Raw genomic sequence first — 23,313 nt, forward strand, 5'->3', positions numbered from 1 at the left:
TTTATGTATATTTTATCTAACTAATAATAAAGTTAATTCAATCTATTAATAATTTCTTAATTGCCGTATAAAATAGAACTAATATGGGACAGAGGGAGTAGTTAATTAGTATACTAACAATGTCAACACTTAGCTGTTTTTTTTTTTTTTTTTGCATAATATTAATGACTACATGAACTCAAGAAGAATTGTACCACTCAATTAGCTAAACTTTAGAGGAATAATAGAAAAGAATAAGTCAACATTAGAATAATTAGAAGTCATTAATTAAAGAAAAGTAAACAAAAACAAGAGGCAATGCAAAAATGTAGTTAAAAATATAAGGAGTGCCACACACATAATGAAGACAGTTAATTATGAATGAATGGTTCCAAAATGGAAAACATTTGCTATAAATTCCCTCAAGTATAGAATGTAATAAATGCAAGCTCTAGCGACTGAAAAAAGGAAGAAAGAAGAAGAAGATATTTCCCTCTTCTTCTTTGTCAGAATTAAATAAAATTCCCCCAAAAACATATCCATAAATATATAATATAAAAAAAAAGTGTGAAATTGGGGATATATAGGGGAACATGGAGAGAACTAGTTTCACAGTTGTGTCTTTGCTAGTTTGCCTTTCATTTGTGTTGGTGAAATCTGAGGATCCTTACCTCCACTTCGAGTGGAATGTCACATATGGAACTATCGCTCCATTGGGTGTCCCACTACAGGGCATCCTTATAAATGGACAACTCCCAGGACCTAGGATCAATTGTACCTCCAATAACAACATAGTTGTTAATGTCTTCAACCATTTAGATGAACCGTTGCTCTTAACCTGGAACGGTGTTCAACAAAGAAAGAACTCGTGGCAAGATGGTACCCCAGGTACCATGTGCCCTATTATGCCTGGCACAAACTTTACCTACCGCTTCCAGGTTAAGGATCAAATTGGTAGCTTCTTCTACTTCCCAACAACAGACTTGCATCGCGCTGCTGGTGGTTTTGGTGCCATCAATGTTCATAGTCGTGCCCTTATCCCTGTTCCTTTTGACAACCCTGCCGATGACTATAATGTCTTCGTAGGTGATTGGTACAACAAGGGTTACAAGTCCTTGAAGAAGATCTTGGATGGGGGACGCACACTTGGCAGGCCCGATGGCATCCACATTAATGGAAAATCCCTTAAGGTTGGTGACAAAGTTGCTGAGCCACTCTTCAACATGGAGGCTGGCAAGACCTATAGGTACAGATTTTGCAATGTCGGTATGAGGACATCAGTCAACGTCAGGATCCAAGGCCATCCTATGAAGTTGGTGGAAATGGAAGGATCCCACACCGTGCAAAATGTCTATGAGTCACTTGACATTCATGTTGGTCAATGCCTTTCGGTATTGGTCACTGCTGATCAAGAGCCCAAGGACTATTACCTGATTGCCTCGAGCAGATTCTTGAAGCAAGCTAAACTCTCCTCCGTGTCTATCATCCGATATGCCAATGGAAAGGGACCAGCATCTTCTGATCTCCCAGCACCACCACCAGAAAACACCCAAGGCATTGCCTGGTCGATGAATCAATTCCGATCATTCAGATGGAACCTTACTGCTAGTGCTGCCCGCCCCAACCCTCAGGGATCCTACCACTATGGACAGATCAACATCACCCGCACTTTCAAGATTGTCAACACTAGGAGTGAAGTAGATGGAAAGCTTAGATACGCATTGAATGGTATTTCCCACACCAATACAGAGACCCCATTCAAGCTAGCTGAATACTTTGGAGCCCCAGATAAGGTCTTCAAGTATGATCTCATGGCTGACGAACCCTCAACATCAGAGAAAGTAACCATTGCCTCCAATATCAAGAATGCAACATTCCGTAACTTTGTTGAGATCATCTTTGAGAACCACGAGAAGACCATCCAAACCTATCACTTGGATGGATATTCCTTCTTTGCAGTAGGGATTGAGCCAGGAAAGTGGACTCCTGAGAAAAGAAAGAACTACAACTTAGTGGACGCAATAAACAGACATAGCATCCAAGTGTATCCAAACTCATGGGCCGCCGTGATGACAACACTAGACAATGCTGGACTATGGAGCTTGAGATCAGAAATGTGGGAGAGGTTCTACTTGGGACAACAACTATACTTTAGTGTTCTCTCACCAGCTCGCTCGTTGAGAGATGAGTACAACCTTCCTGACAACCACCCTCTTTGCGGTATTGTTAAGAGTATGCCCATGCCTTCTCCATACACGGCATAGATCATAGATCCAACCATACATCGGAGGGGATCATATTTATTTATAACAAGGGTTTGATTGCTAAAATCATGTATTCTTTTCATTTACATAATTATAATAAAACAAAAGTAAAGGATTTCCCCCTCCATTCATTACTTCTATTCATTCATATATATATATATATAGTACAAAAAATGATTAACATTTTTTTCAATATCGACCTCATGAAACCATACATATCTAACTATTGTATCAACAATAACAAACAAATTAAGATAAATGTTAGACATGCAAAGCTTTAATTTTTGTAGTTTATAAGTACTCCTATATTTCATTATACTCCCTCCAAATACACAAATAGCATCACATCTTAAGCCATAAAAAGTTATATATTGAACCGTATGTATTGTACTCTCTTCATCTATAATAATTATAATCGCAATACACTATAAGAATGAATCAATTAATGAAAATTATAAATCAGCCTTCCAAAGAAATCAATCCCCTCTTTTTCATCAATGGCCTTCATATATCATCTCGTTAAGATTGAAGGTAAGTTGAATCTGGCGATTATTCCATTCCAACACTTATCAACTCTATATGCTTCTCATCTCCCATTTATTTTTTGGTTCATGCAGTTTTTTCTTAAGGGGAAAGAAAAGGAAGGCCAAATTTTGAAAAAAAATCTGCTCAACTAAAAAATAAAACTTGAGGGAAATGGAAATCATTTGGTGCCTCTTTATATAGTGTTTTCTGATGTTATTCTTTGGAATTCCTTTTAACATATATATTTATTAGCTTAAATCAACCTACATTTAATTACTTAGTGAACTATTCAAATTCTACTAATCTTTGTATTAACAAATAGGTTACTGATCTAAAAGTTTTAGAATTTGAAAAGCCAATTAGTTAAGAAAATCAAAACATAAATAATAGGAATTGTAAAAGTTATATAGTGATACATGATCTATGAATTTAAAGAAATTAATTCTGTATAATATGAATGCCATTTGTGTAAGCATTAAAGTATCACTTATCCATCTCCAAATCACGTTCAATTCATGTAATTGAAAAAAATATTTAATAGATTTTTTTAACTTAAGGGGAAAAATAATATTATTTAATTTAATTAAATATTTGATTTATCATAGGGGCAAAATGGTAATTCAACTTATTATTAACATTGATTTTTTTTCTTTGTAATATGATATGATTATTATTTAAGATTTAATTAATTAAATATAATTTAGTTCTTAGAGTTTATAAAGGCACAATTTATTTCTTTTTTTAAATGGTATTATTGGAGTAACTCAACTTTATATATATGTGTGTGTATGATAATGAGATAAATAGTAGATGTTGAATTCTCTTGATCTCTTCGTGTGTTTGCTGCTTTATATTCTGAACCCCCTTAGCAAAAATTTCGACTCTTGACACTGCTACCTAGCTAATGTGAAACGAGATGGAACTTGCAATAGCTGTGCAAGTTACTTGATATGTCTCACTCAGGAACATTATATGCTGGTTAAGTCTCCATAAATCAGAGAGCATCAATCACCTTCCTACATTGTCAGATTGTTGCTAACCTATGGAACTTTTATTCTATAATTTTGGACTAACTTGGGTTACTCCTCAGACTGTCAGGCTGCTCGGACTCTCCAACAATGATGACGCACTTGTGTTGGATCCTTAAAATTGCACTATTTTTGAAGGATCCAACACACACTCATCAATATTTTTAAAGAGCCCAAGCAACATAAGTCAGGAAAGCCTATGATAGTTGGTTGTTTTTTAGAGTTGATGAGGGCCATCAAAAAGATATGGAGAATAATCCCAGCAACATTTTTTTTTGGTGTTTCTTTTGTTCCCTAGGCATCTTCTTGATGCCTTCCTAATGATAACACATTTACTTAAGAAAAAGTAAAAAGACATTTTTTTTAAACAGACTAAATAAATTAAAACAAAAGGAGTATTAATTATCCAAAAGAAGAAAAAAAAAACACATGTGTGTGACAAGATCTCAATTGTTATTGAATAACAAGACAACTTTCAAGAAGAACAAATAAAAAAACCAAATCCTCAACACATTTTTAGAGAAAACAAGAGTCCCAAAATCTTGCTTAAAAGCCACTAAGAATCTCTCTAATACACATTGCAAAAAGTGGATTAGTTTTGCTATAACCTCCATCAATCATTAAGTTCAATCCACTTACATACTTAGAATCATCACTTGCCAAATAAACAGTAGCTTTAGCAACATCCTCTGCCTCTAATTTTGCTTCTTTCAAATTAGATGCTTTCATAAGTGTTTCATCAACTTTGCTTTGATCAATTCCACCAACTAAATTAGTCAACATTGGAGTAGCCACAACATATGGTGTAATGCAATTTACTCTTATTCCATATTGTCCTAATTCCACGCACAAATTGTTCGCTAGCCCGACTACCGCATGCTTGGACGAGGCGTAAGTGTGTGGGGACATCCCGGCTACCACGGCTGTCACGCTCGCGGTAAAGAGAATGACGCCTTTTTTAGCCGGGATCATCACACGAGCTGCGTATTTGGCGCTTAAGAAGGCGCCAAACACGTTGATGTCGAATACTTTTTTCAGGTTTTCGTAGTCCGTTGTAGTAATTTCTGAAGATAGATTTCCCATGATGCCTGTATTTAGAAGTGACAAAATTAGCTCACGAAAATATGACCTTCTTAATCAGTTCATTTATTAACTCAATCCATCTTGACAAGTAAAATTTACAAAATAACCACTTTAAGTCGTTGTTTGGAAGTTCTAATTTTCACAAATATAACTCCAAGACACCCATGAAGTTTTTTCAACTGTGAAATTTGAAATTCATGATAGTGACTATTTCTTAAAGTGGCCAGTGCCACACCCAAATTTAGTTCATGAGTTGTTTTTGGTCAAGTATGAAGCGTAAATTGACATATGAATTTTTTTGTCAAAATATATATATATATATATATTTTAGTATGTCTATAATAAAAGAAAATTATTAATTTTATTTGATAATTTAATAAATTCTAAGAAAACAAATAAATAAACTAAAAGTCGATAAAAATTAGGTAGGTTAGATTATCCATTATTTAGCCCATTTTGATCCAATTCCACCTCAGCCCGACAAAAATTTGGGCAAAGTTGAATAGCTACATTTGTTTTATCGGTTCGATCCATTTAAATTCAGTTTAAACTACTCATTTGACACATATACCTGCATTGTTGTACATTATGTCAATCTTCCCATGTTTTGACACTGCAAAGTCTATGGCCTCCTCCACTTGTTTTTCATTGGTGACATCGCAATGGACGTACGAGATGTGTTCTAGGCCGATTTCATCGCAAAGTGAACGGCCAAGATCGTCTTGAACATCAAGAATTACAACTTTAGCACCATTTTCGACAAACAATTTTGCAGTGGCAGCACCAATTCCACTTGCACCTCCGGTAATAACTGCTACTTTACCATCTAGCCTGAATATTTAAAAAATAGCAAAATCAAATGAGTCCAAAAAAAATCGTATTTCGATGGAAGTTCTAATTAGTGATCACTAAATACATACCTTTTGGCTGATGTAGAGACTGAATTGCTATTGCTGGCCATTTTTTGAACACAAAATTCAAGAAATAATGACTTCACAAATTAAGTATTTTCTGAATCTCTGAGATGTGTTGAGTTCTATTGTCTTAGTTACAATTTGGTTAAGCTTTATATATAGTGTGACAGTATACTATTTTTTAGAATGAAAAAAATAATTCAAATACTAAATATTAAAAAAATACAAAAAAATATATTTGCAAATCAGTTTGATAAGAGATTGTAGGAGTTATTATTGACTGCTGACTCTGAGTTGAAAGTCCAATTGGTCTTTCTTGTGCTGCTGCCTGCTAGTTGTTTAATTTCTTTACTTTTTCTGTAGTAGCACATTTTTTTTCTTCTGTTTTGTTTATTGGTATTATATTATTACGATATAGAAAAAATGTAGAACATCACCTTCAAGGTCAAACAAAGCAACTATTTTGTCAAGATCCGAGCTCGGGTGTGATGGCGTTCGTCTCAACCCACCGAGGCAAGTCAGCCCAAAACCTAAATAAAGCGGAAAATAAGCGATAACAGTAGAAATAGAAAGATAAATACAAAAACGTGGAAGTCTGAATCATCTATAAAACCCCAAATAATTGGTTGTCACATGTACAAATCTCTATTACAATAGAAATGAAATAAATATAAGTCCCAAAAATGCATTTGTTTCTCAAATGGAATAAAGCATGAAAAAGGAGCGAGAGAGATTGTCAGCGACAACAGCTACCTCTCAAGTAACTCTAAAAGCCGCGGATAAAGAAAGGAGAAATCAGAATTAGTGTCCGGACTCAGAACCTACACAGATGTAGATAGCAAGGGGTGAGTATCAAACAACACGGTATTCAGCAAGCAATACAATAAAAGCAAGTAAAGCTAAATAGAACAAGTACTCCTGACACATCATCTGAACCTCTTTAACTATAACCTACAAGCAGAATAACCCAATCTAACAGTCTATATAAGCAGATATAGCTCATGTAACACGTAAGTCAGGTATGTTTCCACAACTCAAATAGATAGTACCAATGTCACACGTATTTCAGTCTCAACTTCTCACATAGTAAGGGCAAATACTCAGACAATCAAGTCAATGCAATGCGATGAATGCCCAATGTGATGCTAAAATTAAAATTACCTTCTGGGGAGGTCCGTTTGATATCCAAAAACTGCTCAGCAACAGTCGGACAAGTGAATAACAACCACGGCACGTGGCATGTCCCATGTATGCAAAGTATAACAATAACGATGTGTGGAACATCCCTCAATGCAATAATATAACAACCACGGCATGTGGCACGTCCATCAATGTAATAATATAACAACCACAACGCGTGGCACATCCCTTGAGTCCTTTTTATTTTCCCTCTTTCATTATCACCTAGCTGGAACCATTTCACAGTGGCGAATTCATCAATTGGGACCTCAATGATATACTTCAACCCAAATAAATATGAGAATATTCATGTAATCGATGGGAAGGAAATGAAGTCCAATATCATATGCAATTCATGTCATAAATATCACAATGTAAACTTCATAGCTAGTCAACAAAGTCAAATAGTTCAAATAACTCAATTTATTAGGTTACTCGTGCCTTTTATATCTCCGAATGATCAATCTTAAGTGTTTGCATGATTCATAATCAACCCAATATCAATTCACATCGATACACTTATCACATAGTAAGAATACAAGTTATACAAAGCTTACGAAGGTTTAGAGTTTTATTTGCCCCGATATCGCACTCGACTACTCCAGAACTTGAATCTTTCCCTTCCATCGACGCTCTGAAATGTAAGAATCTAATCAAATATGAATTCCCAATTAAATTACAGAGCTAACGACACCAAAATCATAGTTTTTGAAATTAGGGCCGAAACTGACCCAAAAACCTAATTTTGAAAACTGAAGTCAAATCTGAATACATAAAAAAGTTTCTTGAAGTATTAGAAATCTATTGTCGAAAACCATTTTAAAAGTGGGATTGAAATCAGGTCTGAATCATCAATTTAAGAAAACCCATGAGTTCTTGAAAAATCTCAAAATTTGGGGTTCAATTTTAGAAATTACAACACAAATTCATGATATAAACAATGGGTAATCGAAAGTTAGGATCATAGTAGCTTACTAACTCTAAAAACCTCAAAAAATCTCCAAAGAATCGCCTAATCCGAGCTTTATAGACTCAACAATGGTGAAAAAGACCCTTTTTCGATCTTTGGAAATTAACTTACTGTTCCAAGCATTTTCCTCTTCGCGATCGTGGAGGCTTGTCTAACTTGAACTTCGCAAACGCGGAGGCTACTGCCGCAAATACTAACGGTTGACCTATTGGACCACCGGGAATGCGGCCTAGTCTCGCAAACGTGAAGGATTCCTCAAGGGGCCCTCCGCGATCGCGTAGAAGGTGTCTTTGACACCAGATTACAGTAATCAACCAAACACAAATATTCACGGATTAGACCCTCGGAATTTCGAGCACATAAATTTATATACTACCCAACTTATTTTGATATTTGGGACTCAATGGAACCATCTAAATTCGAATTCGAGGTCTCCTTGACCTGAATTCCGATAAGTCGCAACCAAACTAACTTTGAACCTCAAAAAGACCAAAATGAGCTCGAGACCTCCAAAAATTCAACCAAGACCGACCCTAGATTCAAAATCGTCCATCAAATCTAACAGAGTCATCGGAATTCAATTTCGAGCATTGGATTTCCAAATGTTGACCAAAGTCAACCCTATGACCAAAATTTCAAGAATTACCAACTCAAGACCTCAATTCTTCGTTACAACTCCAAATCTAATTCTGTCAACTCTCCCAGACTAATTTTCACATTCCGAAGCTACTGGAATCGACGTAATTCTATTATGGGATTCGTAGCTTCGGTTGATCCCAAGTACCACTTTCGAACACTTTAAGCCTTTAGAGTTACACTTGATTCGAAGGAAATTGGATCAGGTCATCCATGTGGATCAATTTGGATTCATATTAACAAATAAATAATGTATAGTTGTTATATATTTAGTTTATTAATAAAAGGGAAGAGATACAACTATTTGAAAAGTTGTGTCTCTTTGGGATGATAAAAGGTTTTTTTAAAAGAAAAACAACACATTTTTTTCTTCAAAACAGAAAAAAGAAAAAACCTGTCTTCCTTCTCCAATCCTTAAAAAGTTCTTGTGAAAATTTCTTCTCCGAAAAATGTTGGAATAATCTTGTGATAAGGTAAGATATATTTTAGACTGACTTTTATATGGTGTAGTTCAACTATGTATGTGATTATACTTTTTGACTAGTAAAACGAATTCAATGATCATGCAAACTAAGTGTTTGATTAGATTCTTCATTATTTAATTTGGAGATCAATTGGGTTCTAATTCTAGTTACACTTTTTTTATTTAACAAGTGAAAATTTTCATACAAAGGTCAAGGATTAGAATAGAAGATTAGTAGATAGTGGACCATTGTTAAAATTTTATTATCATTATTTTTATTATTATGTACTCTCCTTATTATCTTATTTTTTAAATATTTTATTAGCACGAATTGTTTTCTTTACTTTGATTATTAGCACGTATTATACAGAACAATTGTATGAAATTACGTGTTCAATTGTATCACTCTAGAGGGTAAAGTTACTATCGTAACAGGTGGTGCTAGCGGAATTGGTGAATCTGCAACAAGACTTTTCATCAAACATATTGGTGCAAAAGTAGTAATTGCAGATATTCAAGACGATCTTGGTCAATCCATCATTAAAGAAATAGGCAAAAATAAAGTCATCTCTTATGTGCATTGCAATGTTAAAGTGGAAAAAGACGTCGAAAATGTAGTGGACATGACGGTCTCTAAGTACGGCAAGATTGATATCATGTTCAGCAACGCAGGAGTTCCAGAAGAACTCGATTCCACCATCTTGAAAATCGACTACGAAATTTTCAAAAAAGTATTCGATGTGAATGTCTTTGGGACATTAATGTGCGCCAAACATGCAGCCCGTGTGATGATACCGGATAAAAAGGGCAGCATTATATTCACTTCGAGTATCTCCTCGGTTACATGTGGCGGTGCGGCGCACACGTACTTGGCATCGAAGCATGCCGTGGTAGGGCTAGCCAAGAATTTGGGTGTTGAATTGGGACAACATGGAATTAGGGTTAATTGTGTTTCTCCATTTTGTGTGCCAACTCAAATGTTGAAGAATGGTCTTGGAATTAATGAGAAAGAAAAGATTGAGGAATTTGTGTCTCAAATTGCAAACATGAAAGGGACACGATTGGACGTTGAGGATGTTGCACAAGCAACATTGTATCTTGCTAGTGATGAATCAAAGTACATGTTGGTCTTTTGAGCATTTTAATATTGTATTTTTCTATCATTAAAATTGTCTCATACGTTAATAGGATTAATATTGCATATTCTTAGTGGTGGACTTATGTTGGCAGAATGTTGTGAGTATGAACGTTGTGAGTAATAACTTAATGTCAGTCATGTGGCGTATTTCTTTGTGAGGTTAGGCAATTTACTCCAAGACGTTTTGTGTGCTCACTGGACGTGGTCAACAATGACCTTTATTTCACTTTTCAATCTCACATTATTTCTCTCTTTATTCCCCCGTTACACCTTGTAATTTATGTAACCTCTAGGCCATTTATCTTCTCTATATATTTCATCATTATCTTTCTATTCATTGCTAGGAAGACCTCCTCACCTATAAATAGAGATGGTCTTACTTTGTTTCTTACACATAAAAAAATATAGAGTACATAAAAGCTAGCCAAAAAGAGAGTTTTTATTAGTTGAAGGGAGGTGTTCTTTTTTGTGAAGCTTTAGACTCAACTCTTATCCAGATTTGTTGAGTTACACTTTGTGATAAGGCTGTTGTATCCTGGAGGGGACAAGTCAAGAGGACTACTGCTGGACCGGTGAAAAGATTTGCTGCAGCGGACTTTAATCTCCTTAAAAAGAACGAGATATCCACGCCTCAGCCTGAAGATACTTTATTTTCTTCATTTATTTTTTCAATTGTAATTTGTAATCTTATAATTATCACCAACAGTTTTAAGGAGATTCAATGTAATGACCCATTAGGTCGTTTTGAGTACGAGAGCTTTTTATTTCATAAAAGACTCAATTCATAAATTTTTATATGGAATTTTGGACTATTCGATAACTACGATTAAGTAATTGGAGGATGATTTTAGATAATTAATTTAGTGGTGGGCTAAAGTGTTAATTTAGTTAATATGTTATACCACTTGTCTCATATTTATTAAAATAAGAAGTAGGATTTAATAATTTTTAGATCATAAATTGAGGGCACAAAAGAAGAACAAGAACGGGTAGAAGAGAAAGAACGTGACTTCAGGTAACACTGATTGCTTCTCTAACTTTTGAATTTGGATTGAATTTATGATACCATACATATGTTTGTATATTGCTTCTAATTGAAGGGATAAGAACCCATTTTATTGTTGGTGGTAAAGTACTTTAGCCAGAAACACGTGTAGGCCATTGTAGCCAATGGTAAGAAAATTTATGGAAATTTTTGAGTAAAAAGATTTATGAAGTATTAAATATAGATGAATGAGAGTTGGTGCTGCAATTTCAGTTGGTATTTTATTTCAATTTATCATATCACTTTGTAACTCAGTTGACTTCTACCTTAATTTTTATTATTTTGTTATCATATTATAAGTTAGGTTTGATATATGGAAATATGTAATTAAATATTAGGTGTATTGTATTATATGAATATCATTAGACTTATGTTATTTGAAGAAATTGAGGCTTAATCCTAGGCTTAAGTTTTAGGGAATTGATTATAGAGTTGGGTCTAGGTTAAACATATATAATATGGGTGTCCATGGACTCCTTTGCTTACGAATATTTTATACTTCATAGATTGGAAACGTTTTGAGGCATCGAAGAAAGGGAAATCACCGGTGAATTAGCTTGCTTGACTTTGGTTCTTCGGTGGATGTTGGTTATGATTTTTATTCTATATCATAGATAGACTTTTAATAGTGATTGATATTCATTGAGTAATGTTTGAAGTTTACTACGCATTTAATTGTTGTGTTTTGGATGGTTGATATGTTGTTGTGATTGATCTGAAATCCCGAGGCCATGTAATCCATAATCTTGAACTTGCCCTATCAAAAATGGTGTCTTGAATATAGAAGGCTTGATGAAATATAATGATAAAGTAATTATATCTGGATCGGGTGTCACGAACCGACATGGTATATTTAGATCGGGTGTCACATTCCGACACGGTATATTTGGATCGGGTTTCATATTTCGACACGGTATATTTAGATCGGGTGTCACATTTTGACACGGTATATTTGGATCGGGTGTCATGTTTCGATATGGTATATTTGGATCGGGTGTCACGTTCCGACATGGTAATATTAAAAGAAAACAAAATTAAAATGACTTAATACTACCCAATCTCCAATAACTCATTCTCCAAAAGAGTGTGATGTGGAGGCTTGAGTCCTCATGTGTGATCTTGATATTGTTGACTGGTTATGTAATTTTTTATTAGTTATCACCTGTTAAGTGTTATTGTTGATTTCCCGCTATTACTTTATGTATATTGATTTCTATTTTGAGTCGGCCAATGATACCTACTCAGTACATGTTGTCCTGTACTGACCCCTATTTGTATCTTTTATTATTTTATTTTATGGACTACAGCGAGTGTTCCACCGACTTTGACTCGACCTCAGCTCTAGTCAGTCTCCAATTCATAAGATTTTAGGGTGATCTATCCTTCTAGCTCGTGATGAATTCTCTCGGTTATGGCAGGGTGTCCTTAGTTTTTGGACACATTTTGTTATTTAATTATTATGGTGTTTGATATTTCCAAACTTAGTTTTAGAATTTAGATGTCCTTAATGTGATGAGTTTCAGATTTTGGGGAACGTCATGTAATAGATTTTAGTGGCTTTTGTTATTTCTGTCTTTAATAAAATTGAGCTTCTGCATTATTGTCGTGGTTTATAAGTTGAATCGTTAATGTAAGTTGAGGTTTGTATCGTTGGTTCTCCCATCTAAGAGGTTAAGTGTGGGTGCCACTCATGGCCCAGTTTGGGTCGTGACATTCAAAATGGCTACAATTGAAAATTTTGCGGATGTCAAGATGGGAGATCTTAACAAGCCATTTTTGTTTAATGGTAATCATTTTAAGAGATGGAAGGGTAAAGTACTTTTCTACTTAAGTCTTCTCAATGGTTCCTATGTGTTAACTGAGAAGAATCCTAATAAAGTTGGTATCCTCTCCATGAATAATGATGAGCTCATTTCTCATCAAGAGAAAATAGAAAAGTACAATAATGATTCCTACAAGTGTCGTTATTATATTCTTAATTATCTATCTGATAACTTTTATGATTATTATGATAAAACCTACTCTAGTGCAAAGAAAATTTGGAAAGCATTGCAGAGTAAGTATGATACCAAAGAACTTGGAGCGAAAAAATATGTTTCTAGCCGATTTTTCATTTTCAAATGGTGGACGGCAAATTAGTGGTGGACCAAGCTCAAGACTTTATAATGATCATTGGAGAGCTCAGATCCAAAGAGGTTAAAATTGGAGATAACCTTATTGTTTTGTGGCATAGTAGATAAACTTCCATCTTCTTGGAAGGAGTTTCAAAAAATTATGCGCCACAAATAAAAGGAAACCTGTCTTGAGAAGTTGATTATGAAAATTCACATGGAAGAGGAGGCAAGGGGCCAAGATGTATTTTTACAAAAAGAAGAGAGCAACATCACAACGAAGGTAAATTTAGTTACTTCAAATAATGTTACTCCTGAATCTAACAAAAATACCTCTTTGAAGTCTAAGAAGAAAAAGTTCAAGAAAAACAATGGTAGACCTCCCAAGAAAAATAATGGTGAAAATAATCAAGCACAAATCAACAAGTTAAAGATAAGGGACGGTGCTTTGTCTCTGGCAAGAGTAGGCATATTACACAATTTTACAAATTCTGAAAACGTGGTCCTACACCTCAGGCAAACGTTATCGAAGAGCCTTTTGTGGCAGTGATTACAGACATAAACATGGTTGAAAATATTGATGGTTGGTGTGCTGATTCTGGTGCAGATCGTCATGTCTGTTATGACAAAGATTGATTTAAAAATATACTCCTTTTGGAGAGCACAAAACTATCATACTTGGTAATTCTCGTACTACTCAAGTGCTTGAAATGAGAGATATCGCATTGTGTTTTACCTCTGGAATGGTGTTAATTTTGAAAGATATACTTTATACTCCTTCCATGAGAAAGAATTTGATGTCTAGTTTTCTTCTTAATAAAATAGGCTTCAAACAGATTATTAAATCTGCTCAATATGTAATTGTGAAAAAGGGTATTTTTGTGGGAAAGGGGTATGCTTGTGATGGGATGTTCAAGTTGAATGTTGAATTAAATAAAGTTTCTACTTCTGTTTATATGCTTTCTTCTACTAATTTTTAGCATGCTCGTTTGTGTCATATTAATGATCGTTATGTGGGAATCATGAGTAGTTTAGGACTAATTCTAGTGATTAAAAAAAATTTAAAAAGTGTGAGGCTTGTAGTAAAGCCAAAATCACTAAAAGGCCTCATTTTCAAATTGAAAGAAAAACTGATTTATTAGAATTAGTTCACACTGATATTTGTGAACTTGGAGGAATTTTAACTCGTCCAGTAAATAGATATTTATTACTTTCATTGATGATTTTTCTAAGTTTACATATGTTTATTTAATGAAAAATAAAATTGATGCTTTTAAAAATTTTCTCCATGAGGTTGAAAATCAATTTGGGAAAAAAATAAAAAGAATTAGAAGTGATAGAGGCCATGAATATGAGTCAAATGAGTTTAATTTTTTTGTTAGATCATTGGAAATAATTCATGAAACTACACCTCCATATTCTCCTTCATCAAATGGTGTAGAAGAAAGAAAAAATAGAACTTTGGTTGAATTGACTAATGCCATGCCTAGTTCTTCTTCTACTTTACAATATAAAGAAATTGATGATTTTAAGTTAAGAAGAAGTAAAAGAGCTAGAGTAAAAAAAGATTTTGGTCCTGATTTTTATGTTTTTAATATTGAAGATGTCCCTCTCACTTTACAAGAAGTTTTATCTTCACATGATTCTATTTTTGGAAAGATGTTGTAAATGATGAAATGGAATCACTAATTTCTAATAAAACTTGAAAGTTAGTTGATTTACCACCGGATTGTAAAATAATTGGTTGCAAATGGGTCTTACAAAAAAATTTGAAATCGAATGGATCAATTGATAAACATAAGGCTCGACTAGTTGCTAAAGGTTTTAAGCAACTAGAAGGCCTAAAAATTTTTGATACTTTTTCTCTGGTAACTAGAATTACATCCATTAGACTTTTAATTGTTATGACTGTAATTTTTTATTAACATATTCATCAAATGGATGTAAAAACTGCACTTTTAAATAGAGATCTTAATGAGAAAATTTATATGGAACAATCTGAGTGTTTTGTTGAAGCAGGCCAAGAAAGAAAAGTATGTAAATTACTAAATCCCTATATGGCTTGAAACAAGCACCAAAGCAATGGCATGAAAAGTTTGATTCCTGCATAATTGAAAATTATTTTAAAACAAATGAGTATGATAAGTCCATATATCATAAGTCTTGGAATAATTCACATGTTATTATTTGCCTATATGCTGATAATTTATTGATCTTTGACTCTAACATGAATATTATTGATGAAACTAAGAATATTCTTAGAAGCTATTTTGTTATGAAAGATCTTGGTGAGACAAACTTTATTCTTGGAATAAAAATTACTAGAACATGTGATGAAATTTTCGTTGACCAGTCACATTATGTTGAGAAAATTTTGAAAAAATATAAATTTCTTGATTGCAAGCATGTTATAACTCCTTTTGATTCAAGTGTACACTTGTTTTCTGTTGAAAGTGAAAATGATGTGATAAATCAAAAGGAGTATGCTAGCTTAATTGAAAGTTTGAGATATGCAATTGATTGCACTAGATCTGATATTGCATATGCAGTAGGAGTACTTAGCAGGTTTACAAGCAAGTTAGGTAATGAATATTGGCATGCTATAATTTACAAGAGTTGTGAGATATTTAATTGGTATAAAAACTTGTGGTTTGTTCTATAAAAAATATCTTGCTGTACTTAAAGGCTTTTCTAATGTAGATTGGAACTCTTTAGCAGGTGATTCCTGTTCTACCACTGGTTATATTTTTACTTTGGGTGGTGGTGCTATTTTTAGGAAGTCCAAAAAGCAAACTATAACTGCTAACTCTACCATGGAGGTTGAGCTAATTGCTTTAGCTTCAGCTAATGAGGAAGCGAATTTATTAAGAGATTTATTATTTCAAATACCTTATTTTGAAAAAACAATTTCTCCTATTTTAATCCATTGTGATAGCACCGCATCAATTGGTAGAGTTCAAAACTGTTATTACAACAGTAAATTCAGACCTATAAGGAGGAAACACAGTAATGTAAGATCATATTTGATGAGTGGTACCATTAATGTTGATTATGTCAAATCTTGTGATAATCTTGCAGATCCTCTTCCTAAAGTCTTAACAAGAGAAAAGGTCTGTAGCACATCGATGGGGTGGAATTGAAGCCTATAAATCCATGAGTCATATATGAGGAAACCTAACCTGGGGACTAGAGATCCTATAACTAGGTTCAATGGGTTAAACGAATCATATGATGACTTGTTGTGAAAAAATGCACTATTTTTTATTTCCTCCCTATGATGTAAGTGCATTGTTTCCTATAGTGATTTGTGGAGGTTGAATTTACAAAACTCTTAATGAAAATTTGTAGACCATGTGGATGGGATGTTAAACTTACAGGATCACCCTCGACAGATTTCACCTATTTGAGTGTGGAAGTAGGCCGCTTCCTATAAGAATTGTGCTTATTCTCAAAAGCACTCATGAAACTGGAATAACACAAGGTCGTAATGTGGTGGCTTAAAAAGCTCATGTCAACACCTTAATTATTATGTGTGAGAAGTAATATTTTATTTCCCTTAAGCAGTTATAGTTCAAGTCTGAGACCACTACAATTCTGGAGTAAAAGTTATTGTTTCACTAAGTGAAGATTCAATGCAGAGCACACCTTTATTATGCATTGTAGTCTTCCTTCAGCTGATAGACTCTATTATCTAATATTAAAATGAATGGTGTTATATATGGATGTCTATATCCAAGTGGGACCTACCCACTTGGATAGTTGGATAGTTAGGCAATTGATTGAAATATTGGGAAAGTTGCCATGCTTTTCCTGGCTATAAATTGCCAGGTTTGGCAATTCATTGGAACACACAGAAAACATATTAGAACAAAAATATACATACGACAATTCTCTTTTGTTCTTTCTTCTCTCAGATTCTCTCCGTCTCAAATTGCTAGATTTAATTTATTTTACAACACATTATCAGCACGAGGCTCCGGCTAATTTTTCAAGGTAACAAAAGTGGTAAGAGTTTTATTTAATTTTATTTTTATAAAATGGCAAATATTTCCAAAATTAAATTTACTGCTCTTGATATCTCTAGAAAAGGTTACTCATCATGGGCACTTGATGCTGAAATTCATTTAGAATCAATGGGTCTGGCAGACACCATTAAAGATGACAATATGGCATCCAATCAAGACCGTGCTAAAGTCATGATATTTCTCCGTCACCATCTTGACGAGGGGCTAAAATTACAATATCTTACATTCAAAGACCCCCTTAAATTGTGCAAAAATTTAAAAGAAAGATATGACCACCTGAAGTTGGTCATGCTTCCACAAGCTCGTCATGATTGGCTAAATCTGAGATTAATGGATTTCAAAAATATAACTGAATATAATTCTGTTTTATTTAAAATTATAGCTCAGTTAAATTTATGCGGAGAAGAGATCACTGGGCAAGATAAACTTGAAAAGACATACTCCACATTTCCACCGACGAATATACTCCTGCAGCAGCAATATCGCGAAAAAGAATTTAAAAAATATTCTGAATTACTTTCTCACCTTCTTATTGCTGAAAGACATAATGAACTGGTCGCGGATTTGTCGGTCGTCAAAATGTCTGGTTCAGTTATATCAGGCATCATTAAAAAGGGCAGAAAATAATCCAGAGACAAATTTTATCTCTGAACATAATATTGAGCCTATGCATCTGGATGTAGCTGATTTCTTTAATTTTCCAAACGAAAATATGAATATTGACAAGACTAATAATATGTAAATATTTTTTTTATCTGTATTAAATATGATGTTTGTATTTTTCTAATCAATGTAAATAAATAAAAATTTGTGTAACATACCATGTATTAATACGTATTTTATTTTTTATTGAAGAAAATATGGAAATGCCTCAAATCTTGTTTGGATCAATGATAAATCACGAGGATATTTGTGTAATTGATAGTGGAACAACCCATGCTATATTTAAAGACGAGAAATATTTTTCCAATTTACTTAGAAGAAAAGCTAATGTTATTACAATTTCTGGTAATTCAAAAATGATAGAAGGCTCCGGAAGAGCTACTATAATTCTGCCTAAGGGGACAAAAATTATTATAGAAGATGCACTATTTTTTTCTAAATCCCCAAGAACTTGTTAAGTTTTAAAGATATCCGTAGAAATGGATATCATGTTGAGACATTAAATGAAATGAATATTGAATATCTTGGTATAACCAAGAGTGTCTTAGGCCAGAAATATATTTTGGAAAAATTACCAACTCTGTCATCTGGCCTATATTATGCAAAAATTAGTGCAATTGAAGCAAATATGATCGTAAACCAGAAGTTTACTGATCCAAATATATTTGTGCTATGGCATGATCGAATAGGTCATCCTGGATCAATAATGATGAGACGAATTCTTGAAAATTCAACTGGACATCCATTAAAGAATCAGAAGATTCTTACAAATGATGAATTTTGATGTGCTGCTTGTTATCAAGGCAAATTAATTGCCAGACCATCGATCCTGAAGGTTGGCATCGAATCTCCTGGCTTTTTAAAGCGTATACATGGAGATATATGTGGACCTATTCATCCACCTAGTGGATTGTTTAGATATTTTATGGTCCTAATAGATGCATCATCTAGATGGTCTCATGTGTGTCTGTTATCATCTCGCAACCTGGCATTTGCGAAGTTGTTAGCACAAATAATAAGTTGAGAGCACAATTCCCAGATTATCCAATTAAGGCCATTCGCCTTGATAATGCTGGAGAATTTACATCTCAAGCATTTAATGATTATTTCTTATCAATTGGGATAAAATTGAATATCCTGTTGCTCATGTTCATACTCAAAATGGACTTGCAGAGTCATTTATTAAGCGCCTACAATTAATAGCAAGACCTCTACTAATGAAAACAAAATTGTCAATTACTGTTTGGGGTCATGCTATCTTACATGCAGCAGCACTTGTACGTCTCAGACCGACACATTATAATAAATATTCTCTGTCACAATTAATATTTGGTCATGAACCAAATATAGCCCATTTAAGAATTTTTGGTTGTGCGGTATACGTGCTTGTAGCACCACCACAACGTACAAAAATGGGTCCTCAACGTAGGTTGGGCATATATGTTGGGTTTGACTCACCCTCAATAATTCGATACCTTGAAACGTTGACTGGAGACTTATTCACTGCTCGATTTGCAGATTGTCGGTTTGATGAAATATTTTTTCCGCCATTAGGGGGAGAGAAAAAGGAACCCGAAAAAGAAAAAAAATTACGTGAAAATTTCATCACTATCACATTTTGATCCACTTACCCGCACATGTGAGCAGGAGGTCCAAAAGATCATCCACTTACAAAAAAAAAGCAAATCAAATGCCAGATGCATTTACTGATTTGAAACGGATAACTAAATCACATATCCCTGTAGTGAATGTACCTATCCGGATTGATGTCCCAAAAGGACCATCTACTAGTATCATAGCTTCTGAATCCCAAACACGCCTGAAGCGTGGTAGACCATTGGGTTCAAAGGATAAAAATCCTAGAAAGAGAAGCGTAAGAAATAATAAAGATGATACTACACAAGAACCTCTTGAAGAAGGTCAAGATTTGAGTATTCCTGATATTCCTGAAGAAATCAGTGAACCCGAGACTCAAGTGAATGAAGAACTTTTAATAATTTCTATCGGTGATGGAATAAATCTAGATCGATCAAAAATTACGGTGGATAATGTTTTTGCATTTAATGTTGCAATTAACCTCATGCAAGATAGTGAAAGTCTTGAGCGTAAATCCATCGAAGAATGTCGACGTAGATGTGATTGGCCAGAATGGCAAAAGACAATTCAATCAGAATTGGACTCACTTGCTAAACGTGAGGTTTTTGGACCTGTAGTCCAAATCCCTGAAGGTGTAAAACCAGTTGGCTATAAATGGGTATTTGTACGAAAATGAAATGAGAGAAATGAAGTTGTAAGATACAAGGCGCGCCTTGTTGCACAAGGATTCTCTCAAAGACCCGGGGTCAACTATGAAGAAACATATTCACCCGTTATGGATGGAATAACATTTCCATATCTCATTAGTCTAGCTGTACATAAAAATCTTGATATACATCTAATGGATGTAGTTACAGCCTACCTTTATGGTTCACTTGATAATGAAATTTACATGAAAATCCCAGAAGGATTAAAATTGCCTGAAGCATGTAATAATTCTCGGGAGATGTACTCAATAAAACTGCAAAGATCATTATATGGTCTGAAATAATCAGGGCGTATGTGGTATAATCGCCTTAGTGAGTACTTAATAAATGAAGGATATATAAATGATGTCATTTGTCCATGTGTTTTTATTAAGAAAATGGAATCAGAATTTGTTATACTCGCCGTTTATGTTGATGATATAAATCGCATTGGAACCACTGAAGAGGTCCAAAAGGCAATTGAATATCTAAAGAAAGAATTTGAAATGAAAGACCTTGGAAAGACAAAACTTTGTCTAGGTCTGCAAATTGAACATTTAGCAGACGGAGTTTTTGTCCATCAATCTGCCTACACTGAAAAAATCTTAAAAAGATTTTACATAGACAAAGCACATCCATTAAGTACTCCAATGATTGTTCGATCACTTGAAGTGGAAAAAGATCAATTTCGACCTCCAGGAGAGGATGAAGAAATTATTGGTCCTGAAGTACCATATCTTAGTGCTATTGATGCACTTATGTATCTTGCTAACGCAACTAGGCCTGATATAACATTTTCTGTTAATTTGCTAGCAAGATATAGTTCTTCCCCAACGCGAAGGCATTGGAACGGTATCAAACACATTTTGCGATACCTGAAGGGTACGATTGATATGGGTTTGTTTTATACTAACAAAGGTTGCGCAGACCTTATTGGTTATGCAGATGCAGGTTATTTATCGGACCCACATAAAGCCCGATCTCAAACAGGCTATCTATTTACACACGGAGGAACTGCTATATCATGGCGTTCTATAAAGCAGTCCATTGTTGCTACTTCTTCAAATCATGCTGAAATAATAGCAATTCACGAAGCAAGTAGAGAATGTGTGTGGTTGAGATCGATGATACAGTTCATCAAAGAAAGATGTGGCCTGGAAAATGATGTCAAAGTACCCACAATTATATTCGAAGACAATGCCGCATGCATAGCTCAATTGAAAGGTGGCTTCATAAAAGGAGACAGAACGAAACACATTTCACCAAAAATATTCTTCACACATGATCTTCAGAAGAACGGTGAAATTAATGTACAACAAGTTCGTTCAAGTGATAATCTTGCAGATTTATTCACAAAGGCATTACCAACATCAACTTTTGTGAAGCTAAGATATAAGATTGGAATGCGTCGTCTCCAAAATATCAAATGAAGTTTTCATCAGGGGGAGTAAAATACGCGTTGCACTCTTTTTTTCTTAACCAATGTTTTGTCCCACTGGGTTTTTCTTGTAAGGTTTTTAATGAGGCATCAATCAAGGCGTATTACCAGATGTGTGTACTCTTTTTTCTTCACTAGGCTTTTTCCCACTTAATTTTTCTTAGTAAGGTTTTAACGATGCACATCATCTATAGATGTTTAGAAAATAACTATGTATATTATCTCATATAAAATTGTTAAGGAGACATATTATACATGGACATCCAAGGGGGAGTGTTATGTATGGATGTCTATATCCAAGTGGGACCCACCCACTTGGATAGTTGGATAGTTAGGCAATTGATTGAAATATTGGGCAAGTTGCCATGCTTTTCCTGGCTATAAATTGCCAGGTTTGGCAATTCATTGGAACACACAGAAAACATATTAGAACAAAAATATACATACGACAATTCTCTTTTGTTCTTTCTTCTCTCAGATTCTCTCCGTCTCAAATTGCTAGATTTAGTTTATTTTATAACAAATGGGAAATTGTTGGTCTTTTGAGCATTTTGATATTATATTTTTCTATCATTAGAATTGTCTCATACATTAATAGGATTAATATTGCCTATTCTTAGGGGTGGACTTATGTTGGCAGAATGTTGTGAGTATGAACGTTTTGAGTAATAACATAATGTCATTCATGTGGAGGGTTTCTTTGTGCCGTTAAGCAATTTATTCCAAGACGTTTTGTTTGCTCACTGGACGTGGTCAACAATGACCTTTATTTCACCTTTCAATCTCACATTATTTCTCTCTTTATTCCCCCATTGTAACTTATGTAATCTCTAGTCCATTTATTTTTTTCTAGTCATTATCTTCGTATTCATTGCTAGAAAGACATCCTCACCTATAAATAGAGATGGTGTTACTTTGTTTTTTACACATAAGAAAATATAGAGTGCATAAAAGTTAGCCAAAAAAGGAGGTGTTCTTTTTTGTGGAACTTTAGACTCAACTCTTGTTCAGAGTTTGTTGAGTTATACTTTGCGATAAGACTGTTGTATTCTGGAGGGGACAAGTCAAGAGAACTACTGCTGGACCGATTAAAAGATTTGTTGCAGTGGGCTTGAATCTCCTAAAAGAGAACGAGATATCCGCGCCTTAATCTGAAGATACTTTATTTTCTTCATGTTATTTTTGTAATTGTAATTTATAATCTTGTTATACTTTATTTTCTTCATTTTATTTTTTTAATTGTAATTTGTAATCTTGTAATTTTCACAAACAGTATATAAGTGGGATGAATATTGTGATTGATGGTGGGTTTAGTACTATCAATGTTGCTCTCAAAAAAGACATTAGCAATACATTGAGTTCTTAAATATAATATTCATTTTGATTTGTTAGTGAAATTTCATCGTAAATCTGCTATTATGTAATGATGAAAGGAATCATTTTATGTGACACCGGTGAGATCATTATGTTTTTTTCTTAAGAAATTATTTTATGTGACACCGGTGAGATCATTATGTTTTTTTCTTTCCCATTGCGCCTTTACTTAATATTTCATAGTCTTATCTTTTTT

The 23,313-nt window shown here is 34.1% G+C and overlaps 3 protein-coding genes across 3 annotated transcripts; 2 read left to right on the forward strand and 1 right to left on the reverse strand.

The window, feature by feature from the left end:
* Positions 1–448: 448 nt before the first annotated feature.
* Positions 449–2,276, forward strand: LOC129885192 (L-ascorbate oxidase homolog). The gene has a single exon (XM_055959387.1). It carries the CDS (start codon positions 573–575, stop codon positions 2,241–2,243), a length of 1,671 nt encoding a protein of 556 aa, XP_055815362.1. The 5' UTR covers positions 449–572; the 3' UTR covers positions 2,244–2,276.
* Positions 2,277–4,305: 2,029 nt separating this feature from the next.
* On the reverse strand, positions 4,306–5,900 carry LOC129885193 (short chain aldehyde dehydrogenase 1-like). Its single transcript, XM_055959388.1, has 3 exons — positions 5,800–5,900; positions 5,451–5,710; positions 4,306–4,884 (listed from the first exon to the last, which is right to left on the reverse strand). The coding sequence occupies exons 1-3, from the start codon at positions 5,838–5,840 to the stop codon at positions 4,343–4,345; spliced, it is 843 nt and encodes a 280-aa protein (XP_055815363.1). The 5' UTR covers positions 5,841–5,900; the 3' UTR covers positions 4,306–4,342.
* A 605-nt stretch (positions 5,901–6,505) lies between these two features.
* On the forward strand, positions 6,506–23,109 carry LOC129884418 (short chain aldehyde dehydrogenase 1-like). Its single transcript, XM_055958718.1, has 4 exons — positions 6,506–6,553; positions 8,959–9,000; positions 9,449–10,168; positions 23,017–23,109. Exons 1-4 carry the CDS (start codon positions 6,506–6,508, stop codon positions 23,107–23,109), a joined length of 903 nt encoding a protein of 300 aa, XP_055814693.1.
* Positions 23,110–23,313: the final 204 nt, after the last annotated feature.

The sequence above is a fragment of the Solanum dulcamara genome, chromosome 4 (genome assembly GCF_947179165.1).
Source record: "Solanum dulcamara chromosome 4, daSolDulc1.2, whole genome shotgun sequence".
Classification (NCBI taxonomy): domain Eukaryota; kingdom Viridiplantae; phylum Streptophyta; class Magnoliopsida; order Solanales; family Solanaceae; genus Solanum; species Solanum dulcamara.

Bases quoted from the DNA above. Each gene is read 5' to 3' on its own strand.
- LOC129885192 (XM_055959387.1), top strand. From the start codon at position 573: ATGGAGAGAACTAGTTTCACAGTTGTGTCTTTGCTAGTTTGCCTTTCA.
- LOC129885193 (XM_055959388.1), bottom strand. From the start codon at position 5,840: ATGGCCAGCAATAGCAATTCAGTCTCTACATCAGCCAAAAG. The intron at 5,711-5,799 runs GTATGTATTTAG...TTAAATATTCAG, and splicing joins GTCTCTACATCAGCCAAAAG to GCTAGATGGTAAAGTAGCAG. The intron at 4,885-5,450 runs GTATATGTGTCA...TTCTAAATACAG, and splicing joins CATAATGTACAACAATGCAG to GCATCATGGGAAATCTATCT.
- LOC129884418 (XM_055958718.1), top strand. From the start codon at position 6,506: ATGAAAAAGGAGCGAGAGAGATTGTCAGCGACAACAGCTACCTCTCAA. The intron at 9,001-9,448 runs TTCTTGTGAAAA...AATTGTATCACT, and splicing joins CTTCTCCAATCCTTAAAAAG to CTAGAGGGTAAAGTTACTAT. The intron at 10,169-23,016 runs GTCTTTTGAGCA...TTTCACAAACAG, and splicing joins ATGAATCAAAGTACATGTTG to TATATAAGTGGGATGAATAT.